Below are 15881 nucleotides of genomic sequence, written 5' to 3'. Positions count from 1 at the left end.
TAACTTGGTAGCATTCTAACTTGATACAATTTTTTTTGTTTGATCTAGTGGTCAGTTACAGAGCACCTGATGTACCTAGTGGCTGGAAGCAGCAGGACCAATGAGATGGTGGAGTCATCAGCAGTTACACAGCAAGTGGCTGAACCCTGGGTGTGTGAGAATTTACTAAGGGAAGGTAAATAATGTCCCAATTTAAAAGGTCAAAGAAGATAAGGAGAATAAGCTTTCCCTCTGGCTTCCAATCCTGGGGCTCTCATAGGTTTAAGGAAAAGAAAGCAGACTACGGTGTGCTCATTTTTAAGCAGAGCACCACAGAGTAGCAGGTGCAAATAGCTCTGAAAACATTGGCTCTGAAGCAGAGGGGAGGCCAACAGCCACCAAGGTACTTCAAGGACAGAGGGGAAAGACCGAAAGAGCCAATGGATAGTGAAGAGGCAAGTGCTTGACACAGATGGAAAAATAGATCTGGGTAGGGGATGTGGTTAAAGATACATTTGTAGAGGCTTATAGATGTGTGTGCAAGGAGGAAAAGTCTAACCTGATAGAATAGATTCTCTGTAAAAGATTAGCTTTCAAGCTTTGTACCTTTTGCCAGTGGGAACTTGCGGCCTCACATTCTTGCTTAGTTTGTTTGCTAGGTTGGTGCTCTACCACTTGAGCCATGTCTTCAACCCTGCATTTTGCTGGTTATTTTGGAGATGTAATCTTTGATTTCTCTGCTCAGTGTGGCTTCGAACCAAAGTGGAAATCTCAGCTTCCAGAGTAGCTAGTATTATAGTGATTTTAAGAATGAGCCACGACTGCTTTAGTTATTTTTGAGTTAGGATCTCATGTTCTTGCTTCTCAAGCTGAGATTTTTTTTTCTTCCTCTGATAGGTTGGAACACAGATATGCACCATCACCACCATCCACAAAGCCGATATCTGCTAAAGTGTCATCCAAGTGCTAATGAAGATACTGATAAAGTTCTTAAGCTAAACCAGCTGGCACCAGGTCATGATTACACCTGTCATCCTAGTTACTTGGGAGGCTGAGAATGGGAGGATTGCAGTTTGAGGCTAAACCAGACAGGAAGTTTGTGAAACCCCTTTTCAACCCATAGCTAGGCACAGAGGAGCATGCTTGTCATCCCAAGTTACATGGGAGGCTGAGATTGAGGGGATGACAGTACCAACTAATCTGGGGAAGCAAGTCCACCACAATCTGTCACCACAAGAGGAAGGCTGGGTGTGGCGACACACACCTGTTAGCCCAGCAGTGGCCTGAGCAGTGGCTCAGGACCTCCCTGGACAGAAGCAAGACTCAAACTTAAAAATAACTAGTGAAAATTAGGGTTGAGAGTATGGCTCAATGGTTTTGTTGCCAGTCTAGGAAGCAGAGGCCCTGTGTTCAAAACTCACAGGACTGACCAAAAAAAAAGGGTATGTTGGCTCCAAGTCTGTATTTCTAGCTATTCAGGAGGTTGAGATCTGAGGATCAGTTTGAATCCAACCCAGGCAGGAATGTCTGTGAGACCAATGAACCACCAGAAAGCCAGACATGGAGCTGTGGCTCAAGCAGTAGAGTGCCAGCCTTGAGTGAAAAAGCCAAATGAGAGTATTAGGTCCTGAGTTCAAGCCCCAGAGTTTGCAAAGCTGCTCAATTGATGCACTGCTTACAGATCAGGAATGAGCCGACTATGTCCAGCTCAGATCAGAAGTGTTCAGGTGACCCAATCATGAGCAATAAGTAGTTGTCATTTTAAGCCACTGAGTTTGTTTAAAGGGTAGTTTGTTACCAAGCATTGATGTGGCTAACATATACAAAGCATGTGAGGGAGAATTCCTGGCTAGTGCTTTGGCTTGCCAAACTGTGCAATCCAGAGGCTGGATCTCTTGGAAAGGGCTTGCTTCTAATTTCCAGAACAATGGTTTCTAATTTAAAAAAAAAAGCCAAAGGTATGTAGCTGGGCCTTGGGAATCATGCATGGTGAAATCTATATAAGCTTGATGGACCTCAAATGGGATTTATGTGTGTGTGTGTGTGTGTGTGTGTGTGTGTGTGTGTGTGTGTGCATGTGTGCGAGTGTGCCGGGCCTGAGGCTTGAATTTAGAGCTTGGGTGATGTTCTTGAACTTTTTTGCTCAAGGCTAGTGCTCTACCACATGAGCCACAACTCCACTTTTGACTTTTTGGTGGCTAACTGAAGATGAGAGAGTCATAGACTTTTCTGCCTTGGCTGGCTTTGAGCCACTATCCTCAGATCTCAGCCTCCTGAGTAGCTAGGATTACAGGTGTGAGCCATGGGTGCCGGCTGGTTTAGACATTTTTATATGGTAGGTATGAGTAAGGAACAAAGGGAGAACACACATGGGCTTGAAGACATATGCTAGAAGACTGAGAAATTCTGCCTGCCCCAAATTCTGCCTGGGAGAAACATTAGCCATTTGATTGTAGTAGGGGCAAGAGGGGCTGAACATCCATTTCAAACTTCTATGGGGTAAGAGTGAAGGAAAGAAGTTAGGAGGTTGTTGCAAGTATCTGCCAACCAGAGCAGGGAAAACCAGTTGTATGTAATCCTGTTCGCTGTTCCACCTGCTGTGCCTGGGTAACTCCCTTCTTTATCCCCAGACATTTAAAGCAGCCTCTGGATCTCTCCTCCATCCTAGATTGTGTGTTTGTTTCCGAACTTTCCCTGGGTTTATAACCTGTGCCAAGGAATGTCATTGTTATCTGGATAAGAAAGCCAGCAATCACCCCCCTGCCCCAAGTTCTGTCCCCTACCACCTAGCTCTTGTCCTTTTCTTCCACAATCTAGAGGATCTCTAGTCCCAACCTCCCCACTTAGGAAAGTGATCACCCGTAAATGAGATCAACTTTGCCTAATGGATTAAATGCCATTCTGGTTGGGTTCTGGTATCTCACATTTGCAATCCTAGCTACTCAGGAGGCTGAGATTCTGAGGATGGAGTCTTGAGGCCAGTTCCAGCAGAAAAGTCCTTAACACACACACACAGTCTCTCTCTCTCTCTCTCCTCTCTCCTCTCTCTCTCCTCTCTCTCTCTCACTCTCTCTCTCTCTCTCTCTCTCTCTCTCTCTCTCTCTCTCTCTCTCTCTCTCTCTCTCCCCCCCCATCCTGGGGCTTGAACTCAGGACCTGGACACTGTCCCCGAGCTGCTTTTTGCTCAAGGATAGGACTCTTCCACTTGAGCCACAGCGCTACTTCCGGCCTTTTCAGTTAATGCGGTACTGAGGAATTGAACCCAGGGCTTCATGCATGCTAGGCAAGCACTCTACCACTAGGCCACATTCCCAGTCCCATAAGACTCTCTTTATCTCTCATGAACCAGCAAAAAAGCTGGAAATGGGGATGTAGCTCAATTGGTAGAGTGCCTTCCCTGAGGAAAAAGCCCAGAGAGAGCATGAGACTCTGAGTTCAAGGCCCGACATTTCACCAAAAAATAAAATAAAATGCACTTCTATAATCTGACACAGAATCTGACATTGGAGGGGGGCGGTCCTCTCAACTCCAGTCCTTCCTGTCTTTCTCCTTGGCCTCTCTTCCTGTCCCTCACTGCAGTCAATAGTAGTTTCCAATGTCAGCCACCTAGGTCTTTTGGGTTCTCCATCCTGCCTACCCAATTGCTTTGTACTGCCCTTTAAATCTATGGTAAGCCCCCTGCCCCAAGTCTTCTGATTACTGGCTTGGTGGGGCAAACCCACGGTATCCGTCCTCACTGAGGCCCACTGGAACATCCTTAGTGCCAAGGATGCTCCTGCCAGGAGGCAGACACTGCCCTGCTTTGCAATCCACCTGCAGATGGGACCTGCACAGCAGCACTTTATTCAGTGGCTCTGCAGAAAGATTGAAGAAGCCCAGGAAAGCACAGAGGGGACTTGGTTGCTGCCATTCCTGATTCCCTGGAGTCCCAGCCTGGGTGAAGGATGGGTGGAGGAGCCTGGGGTTGAGGTAGACAGGCTGCACTCAGGCTTTCCCCGCCTCCCCACACCCTCCCATTGAGTAATCCACGCCCTTGACCTCCACCTCCACAGCATCCTGGCTGCCCTGGGGTGGGGCGGTCTCCTGTGCCTGCCTCCTTGCTGAGGATTCTTCATGGTAGCTGTCACCAGGCTAGGGGTGAAGTCATTCCGGAGCTGCGCGGGCCCTCACCAACTTGCAGGTCGCTGAGGGCTTGCTGGTGGGCACACAATAGAAGGTGGTAGTCAGTGGTATGCTGGAGCTGAGCTTGATGACCATCCCTCCAGAAAAGGGGACAACACCCTTGTGTGATCTCAGGTCCCGCCTTCTCTAGGGGGCACCTTCACCCTCCACCCTGGCTCACCTCAAACTTGCTCATGAACTCAGCAAAGATGCCAAAGAAGGCCTCGGAGGTCGTGGCTTTGGAATCCTCTCCAAAGAAGGCCAGTGCCTTGCCCAGCTCCTCCATGGCCTCCCGCTGAAGCCCGTCCAGCGCCCGCAATGCAGGCTGGGCTGTCTCCAGAAAGGACTGTAGCAGGCCATGGGTTAAGGAAACAGCCAACACTAGATGCCTACCCATCCTCTCCCTGTGCTGGGACCTCCAGACAGCAACTTACTGGACTCTTTCACTCCTGCTCTGCCTGAGCCCTCACAACAAAGAGGCTCTGTTTACTGAAGGAAATGGTGCCCTACTGTGGCCAGGCCCACTCTTCCCCACTAAGCTCACCTTGGAACCTGCAAGTCAGTCCTAGGCAGGGCTATGTCTCTCAAGTAATTGGGGTTATAATTGCGTAGCACCCTATTTGACTCCATGCTCTCTCTCTCCTCTCTCTCTTCTTTATTTTTACCAATCCTGGGGTTTGAACTCAGGGCCTAGGCACTATTTGTGAGCTTCTTTTGCTCAAGGATAGTACTCTACACTTGAGCCACAGCACCACCTCTGGCTTTTTCTGAGTTTATTGGAGATAAGAGCCTTATGTAGTTTACCGCCCTGCTGGCTTCAAACCATGATGCCCTGATCTCAGCCTCCGAAGTAGATAGGATTACAGGCATGAGCCACCAGTACCCAACTTTCTTTCTTTTTTGTGTGTGTGCCAGTCCTGGGGCTTGAACTCAGGGCCTGATTGTTGTTTGTGAGTTTTGTGCTCAAGGCTAACACTTTACCACTTGAGCCACGCCTCTACTTCTGGGTTTTGGCTGATTTATTGGATTTTTTTTTTGCCAGTCCTGGGGCTTGAACTCAGGGCCTAAGCACCACTGTCCCTGGCTTCTTTTTGCTCAACTAGCACTCTGCCTCTTGAGCCACAGTGCCACTTCTGGCTTTTTCTATATATGTGATGCTCAGGAATCGAACCCAGGGCTTCATGTATATGAGGTGAGGACTTTATCACTAGGCCATATTCCCAGCCCTTTGCTGGTTTATTGGAGATAAGTGTCTCCTGAACTTTTCCTGCCTATACTGGCTTTGAGCTGAGATCCACAGCTCACAGTATCCTGAGGTGCTATTTTTACAGTCATGGGCCACCAGCACCTGGCTTCTCTTTTTTTCCTATTGCATTTGTCACTGTCTCAAATTTTTTCACAAGTTCATTTTCTGTCCCCCAAGTATAAGCTTGGTCTATGTATCACCAGTACTTAGGACAGGAGGAGGTCCTAGAAAACTATAATTTGTTTAACACAAAAGGTCAGAAAAGGCAGCAAAGTTCTTGAGACTCCCTCTCTAATTAACTAGCAAAAGGCAGGACTGGTATGGTTCAAGTGGTAAAGCACCAACCATGAGCAAATCAGATAACATGAAATGTTCCCTGTTGGTGACACTATTTTGAAAGATTATGGAAACTTTAGGAGATGCAGGAAATAGGTTACAAGGGTGAGTCCCCGGGGGTATATTGCCTTTGGTCCCTTCTTGTCTTTCTATTTCCTATCTGCTACCAGGTACCCTGGATGCCATAGATAGAGCTACAGGATATGATGTCTGCCCTACTGGGTTTGGTTTTGCTTTGGCACTATTCTTCCTTTCTATTTCTCCATCCTTCCCTTCTAGAATGGGAAGGTTGACTTTTGTGCCATTGTATGTTGGGAGTATGTAACTTTCTTTTTTTTTTTTTGACCAGTCCTGGGCCTTGGACTCAGGGCCTGAGCACTGTCCCTGGCTTCTTCCCGCTCAAGGCTAGCACTCTGCCACTTGAGCCACAGCGCCGCTTCTGGCCGTTTTCTGTATATGTGGTGCTGGGGAATCGAACCTAGGGCCTCGTGTATCCGAGGCAGGCACTCTTGCCACTAGACTATATCCCCAGCCCTGTAACTTTCTTTTTGATTTTACAGGGTTTCACAGCTAGAACACCCTGGGTTTCATAGAGACTTTGGACTTAGACCTTTGAACAATGTTGGAATTGTTGAGACTTTGAGAACTATTGGAAATGGAATGAATGAATTTTACAATATGAGATGGCCATGAGCCATCTCATGGTTTGAATATGAAATGTTCCCTCATAGCCTGGTCTCATGTGATCAAGGCTTAGTCTTCAGATGATGGTGGTATTTTCAGGGGTGGGGTTTAACTGGTGGAAAGCAGGATACTGGGGCTGGGTCCTTGGGGTATCTTGACCCTGATTCCTCCACAACTATTTTATTCTTTCCTTCCATATCAATTCTACTCTGTTTCTCTGTTATCCTCCCACCTCCTTTCCCTGCTTCCTGCCTGTCATGAGTTGAAAAAGCTCCTAACTACACATTCCTGCTGCCATGATGGTTTGCCCAAGCCCAAGGTGCCAAGTGACTGCTGACTAAATCCTCTGAAACTTCAAGCCAGAACATTTCTTCCCTCCATTTAGTTGTTTCTATTTGGTATTTGGTCAAAGTGACACACAGGCAATACATCCCCTATTAGAGTAGGAATTCTCATCACCTCTCTTTGTATTAATGAGAAGATTAGGCCCAAAGAGGGTAAGTGGCATGGCTGAAATCCCATAGCTGGTGAGCTACTGAGTCAGGATCTGGGTTTCAGCCTGTTTGATGGATCAGCTCAAGCCCCTCTGTATAGAGGAATCTTCTATACTCTCTCTGGAGATTTCCAAGTCCATATAAGCAGGCAGAATAATTCTACCATCCTGGACTAATGGATACTAGAATGAAGGTGGCTCATCTCAATAGCCTTGGTTTCCACCTTAGCAAAAACTGAAGTGAAATGCAAGGGGAGGGGGCAAGGAACATTTTGTACAAGCTGTTGTATTGGCTCAATGAGGCTCTGGAATTCATCTCTTTTTGATTCACAGGATACAGTCATGACCACAGCAAATCTGTCCTCACTGGAGGGGGACATGTTCTGGCAGGCTGCCTGTATCTCACTAATGGTGTCATGGAGGTCAGCCAGGTCAATGGTCAGGGCCCGTTGGTTCACTGTAAGGAAAAGGATGGAAGCCTCATTAGGACACCATCTAGCATCTGTTTCCCCACTCTTGTACCCAGCCTACCTTTGGCTGCTAGAGGCACGGTAGGCAGGTCCTGAGCAAAGCCCAGGAGTTCTGGGAAGTGCTGGCTCAGTGATTTGGCAAGGATGTGCAGGAAGGTAGATTTTCCATCCACTGTCTTGGTGGAGTTCAGCTGCAAGTGACCCAACACATCTTCTTTCAGGACCCATCAGCTGCCTGGGAACAGGGCCTCAGCTTTTCCTGAACCAGTTCCTAGCTTTTTTTCTTTGAGACAAGGTCTCTCTGTATATCCTTGGTTGGCCTCAATTCCCTATCTCTCATTTTTAGAAAAATTATTAGTTATTAAATAGTTACTCAAAAGTGTTACAGTTCCATAAATCAGGTTATGACTACAATGCTTCGAAGTCCATTTTTCTTTTCTTTTATTTCTTCCTTTTTCTTTTTTTGTCAGTCCTGGAACTTGAACTCTGGGGCCTGGGCTCTGTCACTGAGCTCTTCAGCTCAAGACTAGCACTCTACCACTTGAGCCACAGCGCCACTTCTGGTTTTCTGGTGGTTTACTGCAGATAAGAGTCTTACAGACTTTCCTGCCCCACTTAGCTTTGAACCACGATCCTCAGATCTCAGCTTCCTGAGTATCTAGGATTACAGGCATGGCCTCTAGATCCATTTTTCTTTTGCTGATACTGGGCTTGAATTCTTGCTCAGCTTTCTTGCTCATAGCTGGTGTTCTACCACTTGTGCCATACATCCGGACCAGCATTTTTTTCTGGTTAATTGGGAATGGAGTCTCCTGGACTTTTCTGCCCAGGCTTGCTTTGAGCCATGACCCCCCCAGGTCTCAGCCTTCTGAATAGCTAGAATAAGAGGTGAGAGTCACCAGTGCCTGGCTTACATTCTCCATCTTTCTGTTTTGGCTTTCTGAGTGTTCAGATTACAGGCATAACCTACCATGCCCAGCTAACCAGTTCCTGGCCTTTGATATGTTCTTTCCAAACCCTCCTCCAACCACTCCACTTTTCCAGATCCTGCATTGCAGAGGAAAAGCCACTTTTCCCACCCTTACTCTGCTGCAGTCACTTCTGTGTAGCCAGCTTTCCCCCTGGTGGTGGGAGCATCCTCCTGGCTCAAGTTCAGGTTTGCCTTCCTAGCCTAGTAAGTAGGGCAAGTTACTGCTGCTTGGCCCTCACCTCCGTTAGAAAGTTAATCTTGAAGCCCGTTGTCTTGTTTGTCTTGGGTTGTCCATCGTTGAGATAGTTGCCCATAGCCAAGACAAACTGTAGGGAATAAAGTGGGCTGATGGGACCCAGGTATCCACCCACCCACCTGGGCCCAGGAGGGAACTCCCAGAGGGCAGAAGGTTAGGCTGTCAGGAAGGCGATGTTTCCTGACCTCCAATATCTTGGCGAGTTTCCGGCTATTTTTGAGCTCCAGGGATGCCTGTCGTAAGCACTCGAGGCTGCCTCGGATCTCCTCAGTCTTCTCTTGGAGAGTGGCCTGGAAGTGGAGACTGCGCAGGCGGGTCTTGTATTCGGGAACAGACAGCATCTGCCATAAACACAAGGCCAGGATTCATCAGTCTCCCACACCAAAGCTTAGGACAAGGGCCAGCTTTCTGCCTAGGCTGGGTAGGGGAAAGTAAGCAGGCTCCCTAGAGACACTGACATGCCATCAACCTTGACCCCAGGGGGGAACTGGCTTTAAGGTGTCAAACTGGGTCATAGAGGCCCGAGCGCGATGGGTGGCAGCACTGAAGGGTTGCAGGGCAAAGGCAGGCCCCACTGCAGGCTCTCAGCTGCAGCAGGAGCCCTAATGGAAGGGGCTTTGGCCTTGGGGTGGGGTGCGCGGCCGGGGCACCTGCAGGACGAACTGGTCAGGCTCGCTGAGGCGGCCGGGCGCCTCGCGGAAGGCCTGGTAGCGTTGCTCCTCGTCCGCGTCGGGGGCGAAGAGCAGCAGCTGTGCCAGGTGCGCGGGCTCCAGGCGCCGGGGCTCCATGCTCATGAGCACCTGCCGCAGCTCCGCGGGGTTCAACTTCAAGTGCGCCAAGAGAATGGCTGGAGGTGAAGCCGAAAGAAAGAACTTGGGGTGGGGCCCCGCAGGGGTGGGGCTTCAAGATTAGTAGCACGCTATTGGGTGAAGACTGAGGAATGAGGCGGGCTGGGTTGTGAAGATTAGCTGGGGGCGAGGCTTGGTGGGCGGGGTTGGGGCTAGGAGCAGGGGAGGGGCTTCAAGATTGGCCACAAGCCATTGGGTGGAGTCGGGGGTAGGAAGGTTTTGGTAGTGGTGAGGAACAGGAGGTGGGCGAGGTCAGAAGGACGAGCTAGGGGCGGGGCCTGAAGAATGGGCGGGGCTCTATGCAGGTGCGGACCTTCAAACTGGTCACAAACTATTGTAAGGAACCCAGGATGGGGAGGTGGGTGGGGCTTGGTATTAGGAGGTGGGCGGGGCCTGCGAGAAGCCTCATAGGGGGAGGGCCTGTTTCTTTCCACTGCTGAAAAGGGTCCTCGAGTACAGATTAACCAGTGAGGAAGGGGTCTTCGTGGACAGACACCCAAAAACTGGATAGGGCCTGTGGGTGCCGAACAGGGAACCAGGGGAAGGTCTGAGAGGCAGAGAAGAGAACGTGGCTAGAGGCAAGAGGAGAATTGAAGGGGTGGCCAATAAATCATGATACCAAGACTGGCACCTGCACCCAGGTGGGAATCTCACTAGTTGTAGGGCCTGAGGCTTTCCTTCAGCCAACCGGTGGTGAGTGCCTGGGCCCTTCCTTGCCTAAGGCTCTGTGACCCAGAAAGAGTGCCACTGTCCACCTTTAGAATCCCCAGGGGTCTCTGGCCCCTTACAGGTGTTGTAAGCCTTCTTGTGGGACAGGATCTCTACCACCTCCTTCTTTCTGAAGGGTTCAGGCCGGGGAACTGGCTCTGGAAGAGAAGGTGGGTAATTTATTGGGAGATGAAGGTGGGTAGGGCTGGGTCTACCAGGAAAGTTATGACTGCACACATTCAGTATCAGAAGACTCCTCCCCCCAGGCACCACCTTGACTAAATCAGCTCCAAGCATCCAGACTCCCCTCATTCCCAGGTTCCATTCAATGCACTTGGCCTGTGCTGTGTGTCCCTCCCCGTCCCCCCATTGTACTCTCTCCCCTGGGCCATCTGGACTGAGCTAACAGAACAATGAAAAGCCACCACCTCTCAACATTTAAGATAGTTCCTGAAGAGCCAGTCCTTTCTTCTCCATCCTGGGACCACCTGCTATAGGTAACCAGGGACTCAGGATGCTTGGAATCTCACCTAACCACTCTCTACCATGAGGTAGGGGACTGTGGAAGAAGGAGGCTAGAAGAGACGTTTGTGGATGCCTTTCTGTTTCATCCTATTCGTGGTACATGACTTTAAGCAAATTACCTAGAAAGTGGAGGTGATCATTTGATCTACTTGGTAGTGTTGTCAAGGGATTCATATAGAAGTCATAGTACCTGGCATTTGGTGAGTATATATAGTAAATGCCAGCTATTACTATCTCTATTTGAGAAAACAAACAAACAAACAACCCAGGACTTGAAAATTTGAGGACACATTGGGTAAATGACAGTCCATCAGACCTTAGGGTGGTGTCCCTGATGACATCCACAGAAGGCAGGAGGTAGGGCTTCCCACCCCCCTCCAGGCCATCAGGCCACTTACTTGCAGGTTTCTGGGTGCCAAAGTGGAGTTCCAGGTCAAGGTATTTCACCATGTCACTCAGTTTATCATAATCAGAGTCCTCCCCAAGCTGCAAGGGAGCATGGGAAAGTTCAAAGTAGGAGACACGTTCACAGCTGGACTGACCCTCTTGCCACACCCATCCTCAATGAGAAAGCATCCATTAGGCTTGGAGATGAAGCCAAGAGTAGTAGGAGACTAAATCCTCCAAGTTATCAGGTGACGAATTGCCTTTCCCTTCAGTCAATAATACTGTACAGCCATTCAAGCCACATGCCAGTGGCTCACACCTGTAATCCTACCTACTCAGGGGGCTGAAATCTGAGTAATGAGATCCAAAGCCAGCCTGAGTAGAAAAGTCCAAGAGACTCCTATCTCCAATTAACCAACAAAATACTGGAAGTGAAGGTGTGGCTCATGTGGTAGAGCACTATTTTGAACACAAAAGCTCAGGGACAGTGCCCAGGCCTCACACATACACACTTAGAACAACTGGAAGTAAAAGTGTGGCTTAAGTGGTATAGAGCTAGCTTTGAGCATAAAAGCCAAGCAAGAGCTTGAAGCTCTGAGTTCAAGCCCCCAGTACACAAAATGGTTATCCAGTAAGGCCTCAACAGGTAGTAAGAGCCCCATCACTGAAGGTGTTCAAGTATATATTGACAGTGATGCTCAGGAGGAGATTCGAGCATGGAAGTGGAAGGGTAAAGGTACTGGGGCTTGAACTTACTGCCTCATGCTCTCACTTGGCTTTGGGAGTAACAGCTGGTACTGTACTGCTTGAGCCATATCTCCAGTTCAGCTTTTTTGCTGGGAGATAAGTCTCATGGACTTTTCTACCTGGCATGGCTTTGAGCTAAGATCCTCAGATCTCAGCCTTCTTTGTAACTAGGATTATAGGCATTAGCCATCAGCACCCAGCTTGGTATGATTTTTTTTTTTTTTTGAGACAAGGACTTAGTATTGTAGTGTAAGCTGTCTTAAAATTCTTGATCTTCTTATCTTGGCCTCCTGAGTGTTGGAATTACAAGTACATACTATCACATCTGGCTATCAGATGCCCCTGCTTTTTTTTCCCCCCTCAGTACTATGTATTGAAGACTGGGCCTCAAGCTTGTTTTCCTCCTTGAGCCATATCCCTAGCCTTTTTGCCCTCTTCCTCCCAACCCCCGTGTCCTGGGGCTTGAACTCTGGGCCAGGGCACTATCCCTGAGCTTCTTTTGCTCAAGTCTAGTACTCCACTACTTGAGCCACAGTGCCACTTCCAGCTTCTTTATTTCTGAGTAGTTTATTAGAGAGAAGAGTTTCATGGACTGTCTTGCCCAGGCTGGCTTCAAACCACGATCCTCAGATCTTAGCCTTCTGAGTAGCTAGGATTACAGAGGTGAGCCACCAGTGCCTGACCATTTGCTTTTTTTTTTTTTTTAATTTTATTTGTTTATTTTTCTGGCCAGTCTTGGGCCTTGAACTCAGGCCTGCGCACTGTCCCTGGCTTCTTTTTGTTCAAGTACTCTGCCACTTGAGCCACAGTGCCACTTCTGGCAGTTTTCTATATATGTGGTGCCGAGGAATTGAACCCAGGGCTTCATGTATACGAGGCAAGCACTCTTGCCACTAGGCCATATTCCCAGCCCATTTGCTTTGTTTTTAAGATTGGATTACCTACTAATTTCCCTGGTGGACTCAGATCATGATCATCCTACCTCCGCCTCTCAAGCAGCAGGAATTACAGGCATGAGTTACCATGCTCAACCCCCACCTCAGCCCTTTTAAGAAGGTCTGAGAATTAATCCAGCCTCAAGCTTGATAGGTGGCATTTCCCAATGTCCTCAGTACAACTTTGGCTTAGGGACACAGACTGACTTCATGTGTGCACTGTCCCCCAGAAGGTGGGCATGTCCTTGGGGTAGACTTCCATTTCCCTGTTCAGGGCAGAAATAACCAGGGAATGGTCTGGCTGATGCAGAAAAAGGCTGGGAAGATACATCTTGTCTTAGCTGCCTGGGCCACCCACCTCTGTTGCAAAGCACCAGGGGCCCCATGTCACTTACCTGACCCCAGATGGTGCCCTCTGAGTTCTCCACCTGCTCCCACCGCAAGCGCTTGACACTCATGTGGCTGGTCTCACTTCGTCGGTGACCCAGGCCTCGAGATAGCATGGGAGGTGCGCAGGGGACAGGTGGGGGCAGGGGTGGGGGGGGAGGTGGTGGGACTGGGTGGTTGTGTTGGGTGAGAGGTTTGGCCAGTGCCTGAGGGGGTCCCCGGGGACCATCAGAGGTGCGGGAGCTGGGCTTGGGGTCATGGAAAGGCAAGGGTGGAGGTGGGGGGGGGCTGAGCGGGGGTGGGGGGATGTGGTCAGAGATGGAGGAGTAGGTCAGGGAGCTGCCTTCCTCACTGCTGCTGATACAATCACTGGCACTGCTCCGTTCGTTGGTCACAAAGCTGCCCTGGTCATCATGGAAACTCATCTGGTCCAGGGAGAAGAAGCAAAAAGAAAGCTATGTTTCCAGACAGACCAGAGCAGGTGGGAAAGTGGGATAGCCTAAGAATATGTAGGGTAGCCTGAGCAAAGAGTGGGATATCTCTGGCTAGGGAGTGGGGTAACCTAAGACAGATTCTGGGACAGACTAGGGCTGGTAGAGGGTTAGTTTGAGGCAGGTATGGGAGGGGACCTAGGGTTGCTGCTCTTCTCTTTCCACTGTTCCTCACTCTGCCGCTCCCTACCTGCTTGTCCCCCTCCATACTCACCTCCTCATAGTCATTTTCAGGGGTCAGGAAATCATCCACGATTGTGACCCGGGGACCCAGTTGTTCACTCAGCACATCTAGGAAGCGGTCTGTGTCCCGGCTGTGCATGGGCCGAGAGAAGGTGAAGAGCTTCCTGCGGCTGGACGGCCGTGCCGGGCCAGGGCTTGGGGGACTGTCCGGGTGGATTGGCCCGGGACTTGGCTGTGGGGAGGGTGCCCTGCTGCTGTCCAGGCTGGCATAGGGGTGGGACTCAGAGCTGCTGGGGGACGCCAGGCCTCCAGCGCACAGCGGGTCATAGCAGGGGGAAGACAGAAGCCGCTCACTTGGCCATGAGATGGTGGAGAGAGTCCTAGGTCCTGGGTGGGGAACAGAGCATGAGGATCACTTTCAGGTACATGGTGATCTCTCTCTAGGGAAAGAACTAGAAGACCCTGCCTTGCTTCCTGGCTTCTTCCCGCAGGAAGACTGACAAGAGGCAAGTTGCAGGGAACACTGATTGCATCCAGGAAAGGTTCCCTGGGGTCCCACTCAGCAGCCACCTACCACAACTTGAAGGGCTGATAAACATTTAAAAAATTTTTTTTTGGCAGTCATAGGGTTTGAACCCAGGGCCTGGGTGCTGTTCCTGAGTTTTTTTGCTTTGAGCCACAGCTCCACTTCTGGATTTTCAGGTGGCTAATTGGACATAAGAGTCTCACAGACTTGTCGGCCTGAGCTGGCTTTGAACTGCAATCCTCATATCTCAGCCTCTTCAGTTAGTTAGGATTACAGGCATGAGTCAATAGCCTCTGGCTACTTTTTCTTTTTTGTGTGTTGGTACTTGGTCTTGAACTCAGAGCCTTGTAGTTTCTTTTCTTCTTGTCTAAGACTGGGACTTGAACTTGCTATCTGATGCTTGCTTTTGCTTATTTGATGGCTATCTACCACCTGAGCCATGTCTCCAACCTGAGCCTTGAGCTCTTGCTTAGTTTCTTTCCACTCAAGGCTAGCACCCTACCACTTGAGCCACATCTACACTTGTGGCATTTTTCTGGTTAGTTGGAAATAAGAGTCTCTCAGGGGTTGGGAATGTGGCCTAGTGGTAGAGTGCTTGCCTCATGAAGCCCTGGGTTTGATTCCTCAGCACCACATATATAGAAAAAGCCAAGAGTGGCGCTGTGGCTCAAGTGGTACAGTGGTGAGCAAAAAGAAGCCAGGGCTTCTTTTGAATTCAGGCCCTGAGTTCAAGCCCCAGGACTGGCCAAAAAAAAGTCTCTCAGGGCTGTCTGTCTGGGCTGGCTTTGAACCATGCTCCTCAGATCTCAGCCTTCTGAGTAGACAGTGTGTACAGCTTTGAAAAGTGTTTTCTAGGCCCCCATATAAGGGTCATGAGACACCTCCTATACCCAGCAAGTATTGGGCACACTGCCACATCTCCTAGGAGGTCTGGGGGCTGGGAATATGGCCTAGTGGTAGAGTGCTTGCCTCGCATCATGAAGCCCTGGGTTCAATTCATCATCATCATCATCATCATCATCATATATATATATATATACATATATATATACATACATATATATATATATATATATATATATATATATATATATATATATATATATGGCCAGAAGTGGCACTGTGGTTCAAGTGGTAGAGCAAAAAGAAGCCAGGGACAGTGCTCAGGCCCTGATTTCAAACCCTAGGACTGGAAAAAAAATAAAAGAAAGAAAGATCACCTCCTTGGAGGTCTGTTTCCACTTATTTTGGGCAGCACTGGAGACTGAACTCAGGGCCTTGAATTTGCCCAACAAGCACTTTTGAACCACACCCCTAGTCTTTTTGCTTTATTTATTTTTTAGGTAGGGTCTCTCACTTTAGCCTGACCAACCCCAATCTTCTTCTCTTGTGCCTCCTTAAGTAACTGAGTATAGGAATATGCGACCACCCAGACCCTAGTCCTGCCTTCTAACCACAGATAAACAGTGCTTTATGCAACATCCATATGCTAACTTCATGACTTCTTAGGAAGAAGTTCTCTGCTTTTCCAGATGCACAGTGGGATTGA

The 15881-nt window shown here is 49.1% G+C and overlaps 1 protein-coding gene across 1 annotated transcript in view; it reads right to left on the bottom strand.

The window, feature by feature from the left end:
* Nucleotides 1-3822: 3822 nt before the first annotated feature.
* Nucleotides 3823-15881, bottom strand: part of LOC125350259 (Grid2 interacting protein) — a 37107-nt gene continuing 25048 nt past the window's right edge. The window contains exons 12-22 of the mRNA XM_048344672.1: nucleotides 13838-14196; nucleotides 13141-13557; nucleotides 11075-11162; nucleotides 10232-10309; nucleotides 9246-9442; nucleotides 8781-8936; nucleotides 8579-8665; nucleotides 7431-7560; nucleotides 7238-7356; nucleotides 4322-4486; nucleotides 3823-4174 (exon numbers count right to left, since the gene is read on the bottom strand). Of these exons, the coding sequence (XP_048200629.1) occupies nucleotides 4103-4174; nucleotides 4322-4486; nucleotides 7238-7356; nucleotides 7431-7560; nucleotides 8579-8665; nucleotides 8781-8936; nucleotides 9246-9442; nucleotides 10232-10309; nucleotides 11075-11162; nucleotides 13141-13557; nucleotides 13838-14196 (1868 nt within the window). The 3' untranslated portion in view covers nucleotides 3823-4102. The remainder of the gene's footprint in view (nucleotides 4175-4321; nucleotides 4487-7237; nucleotides 7357-7430; nucleotides 7561-8578; nucleotides 8666-8780; nucleotides 8937-9245; nucleotides 9443-10231; nucleotides 10310-11074; nucleotides 11163-13140; nucleotides 13558-13837; nucleotides 14197-15881) is intronic.

This window comes from Perognathus longimembris, chromosome 1 (genome assembly GCF_023159225.1).
Source record: "Perognathus longimembris pacificus isolate PPM17 chromosome 1, ASM2315922v1, whole genome shotgun sequence".
NCBI classification, from domain to species: Eukaryota; Metazoa; Chordata; class Mammalia; order Rodentia; family Heteromyidae; genus Perognathus; species Perognathus longimembris.
This window is presented reverse-complemented; position numbering and strand designations above follow the sequence as displayed.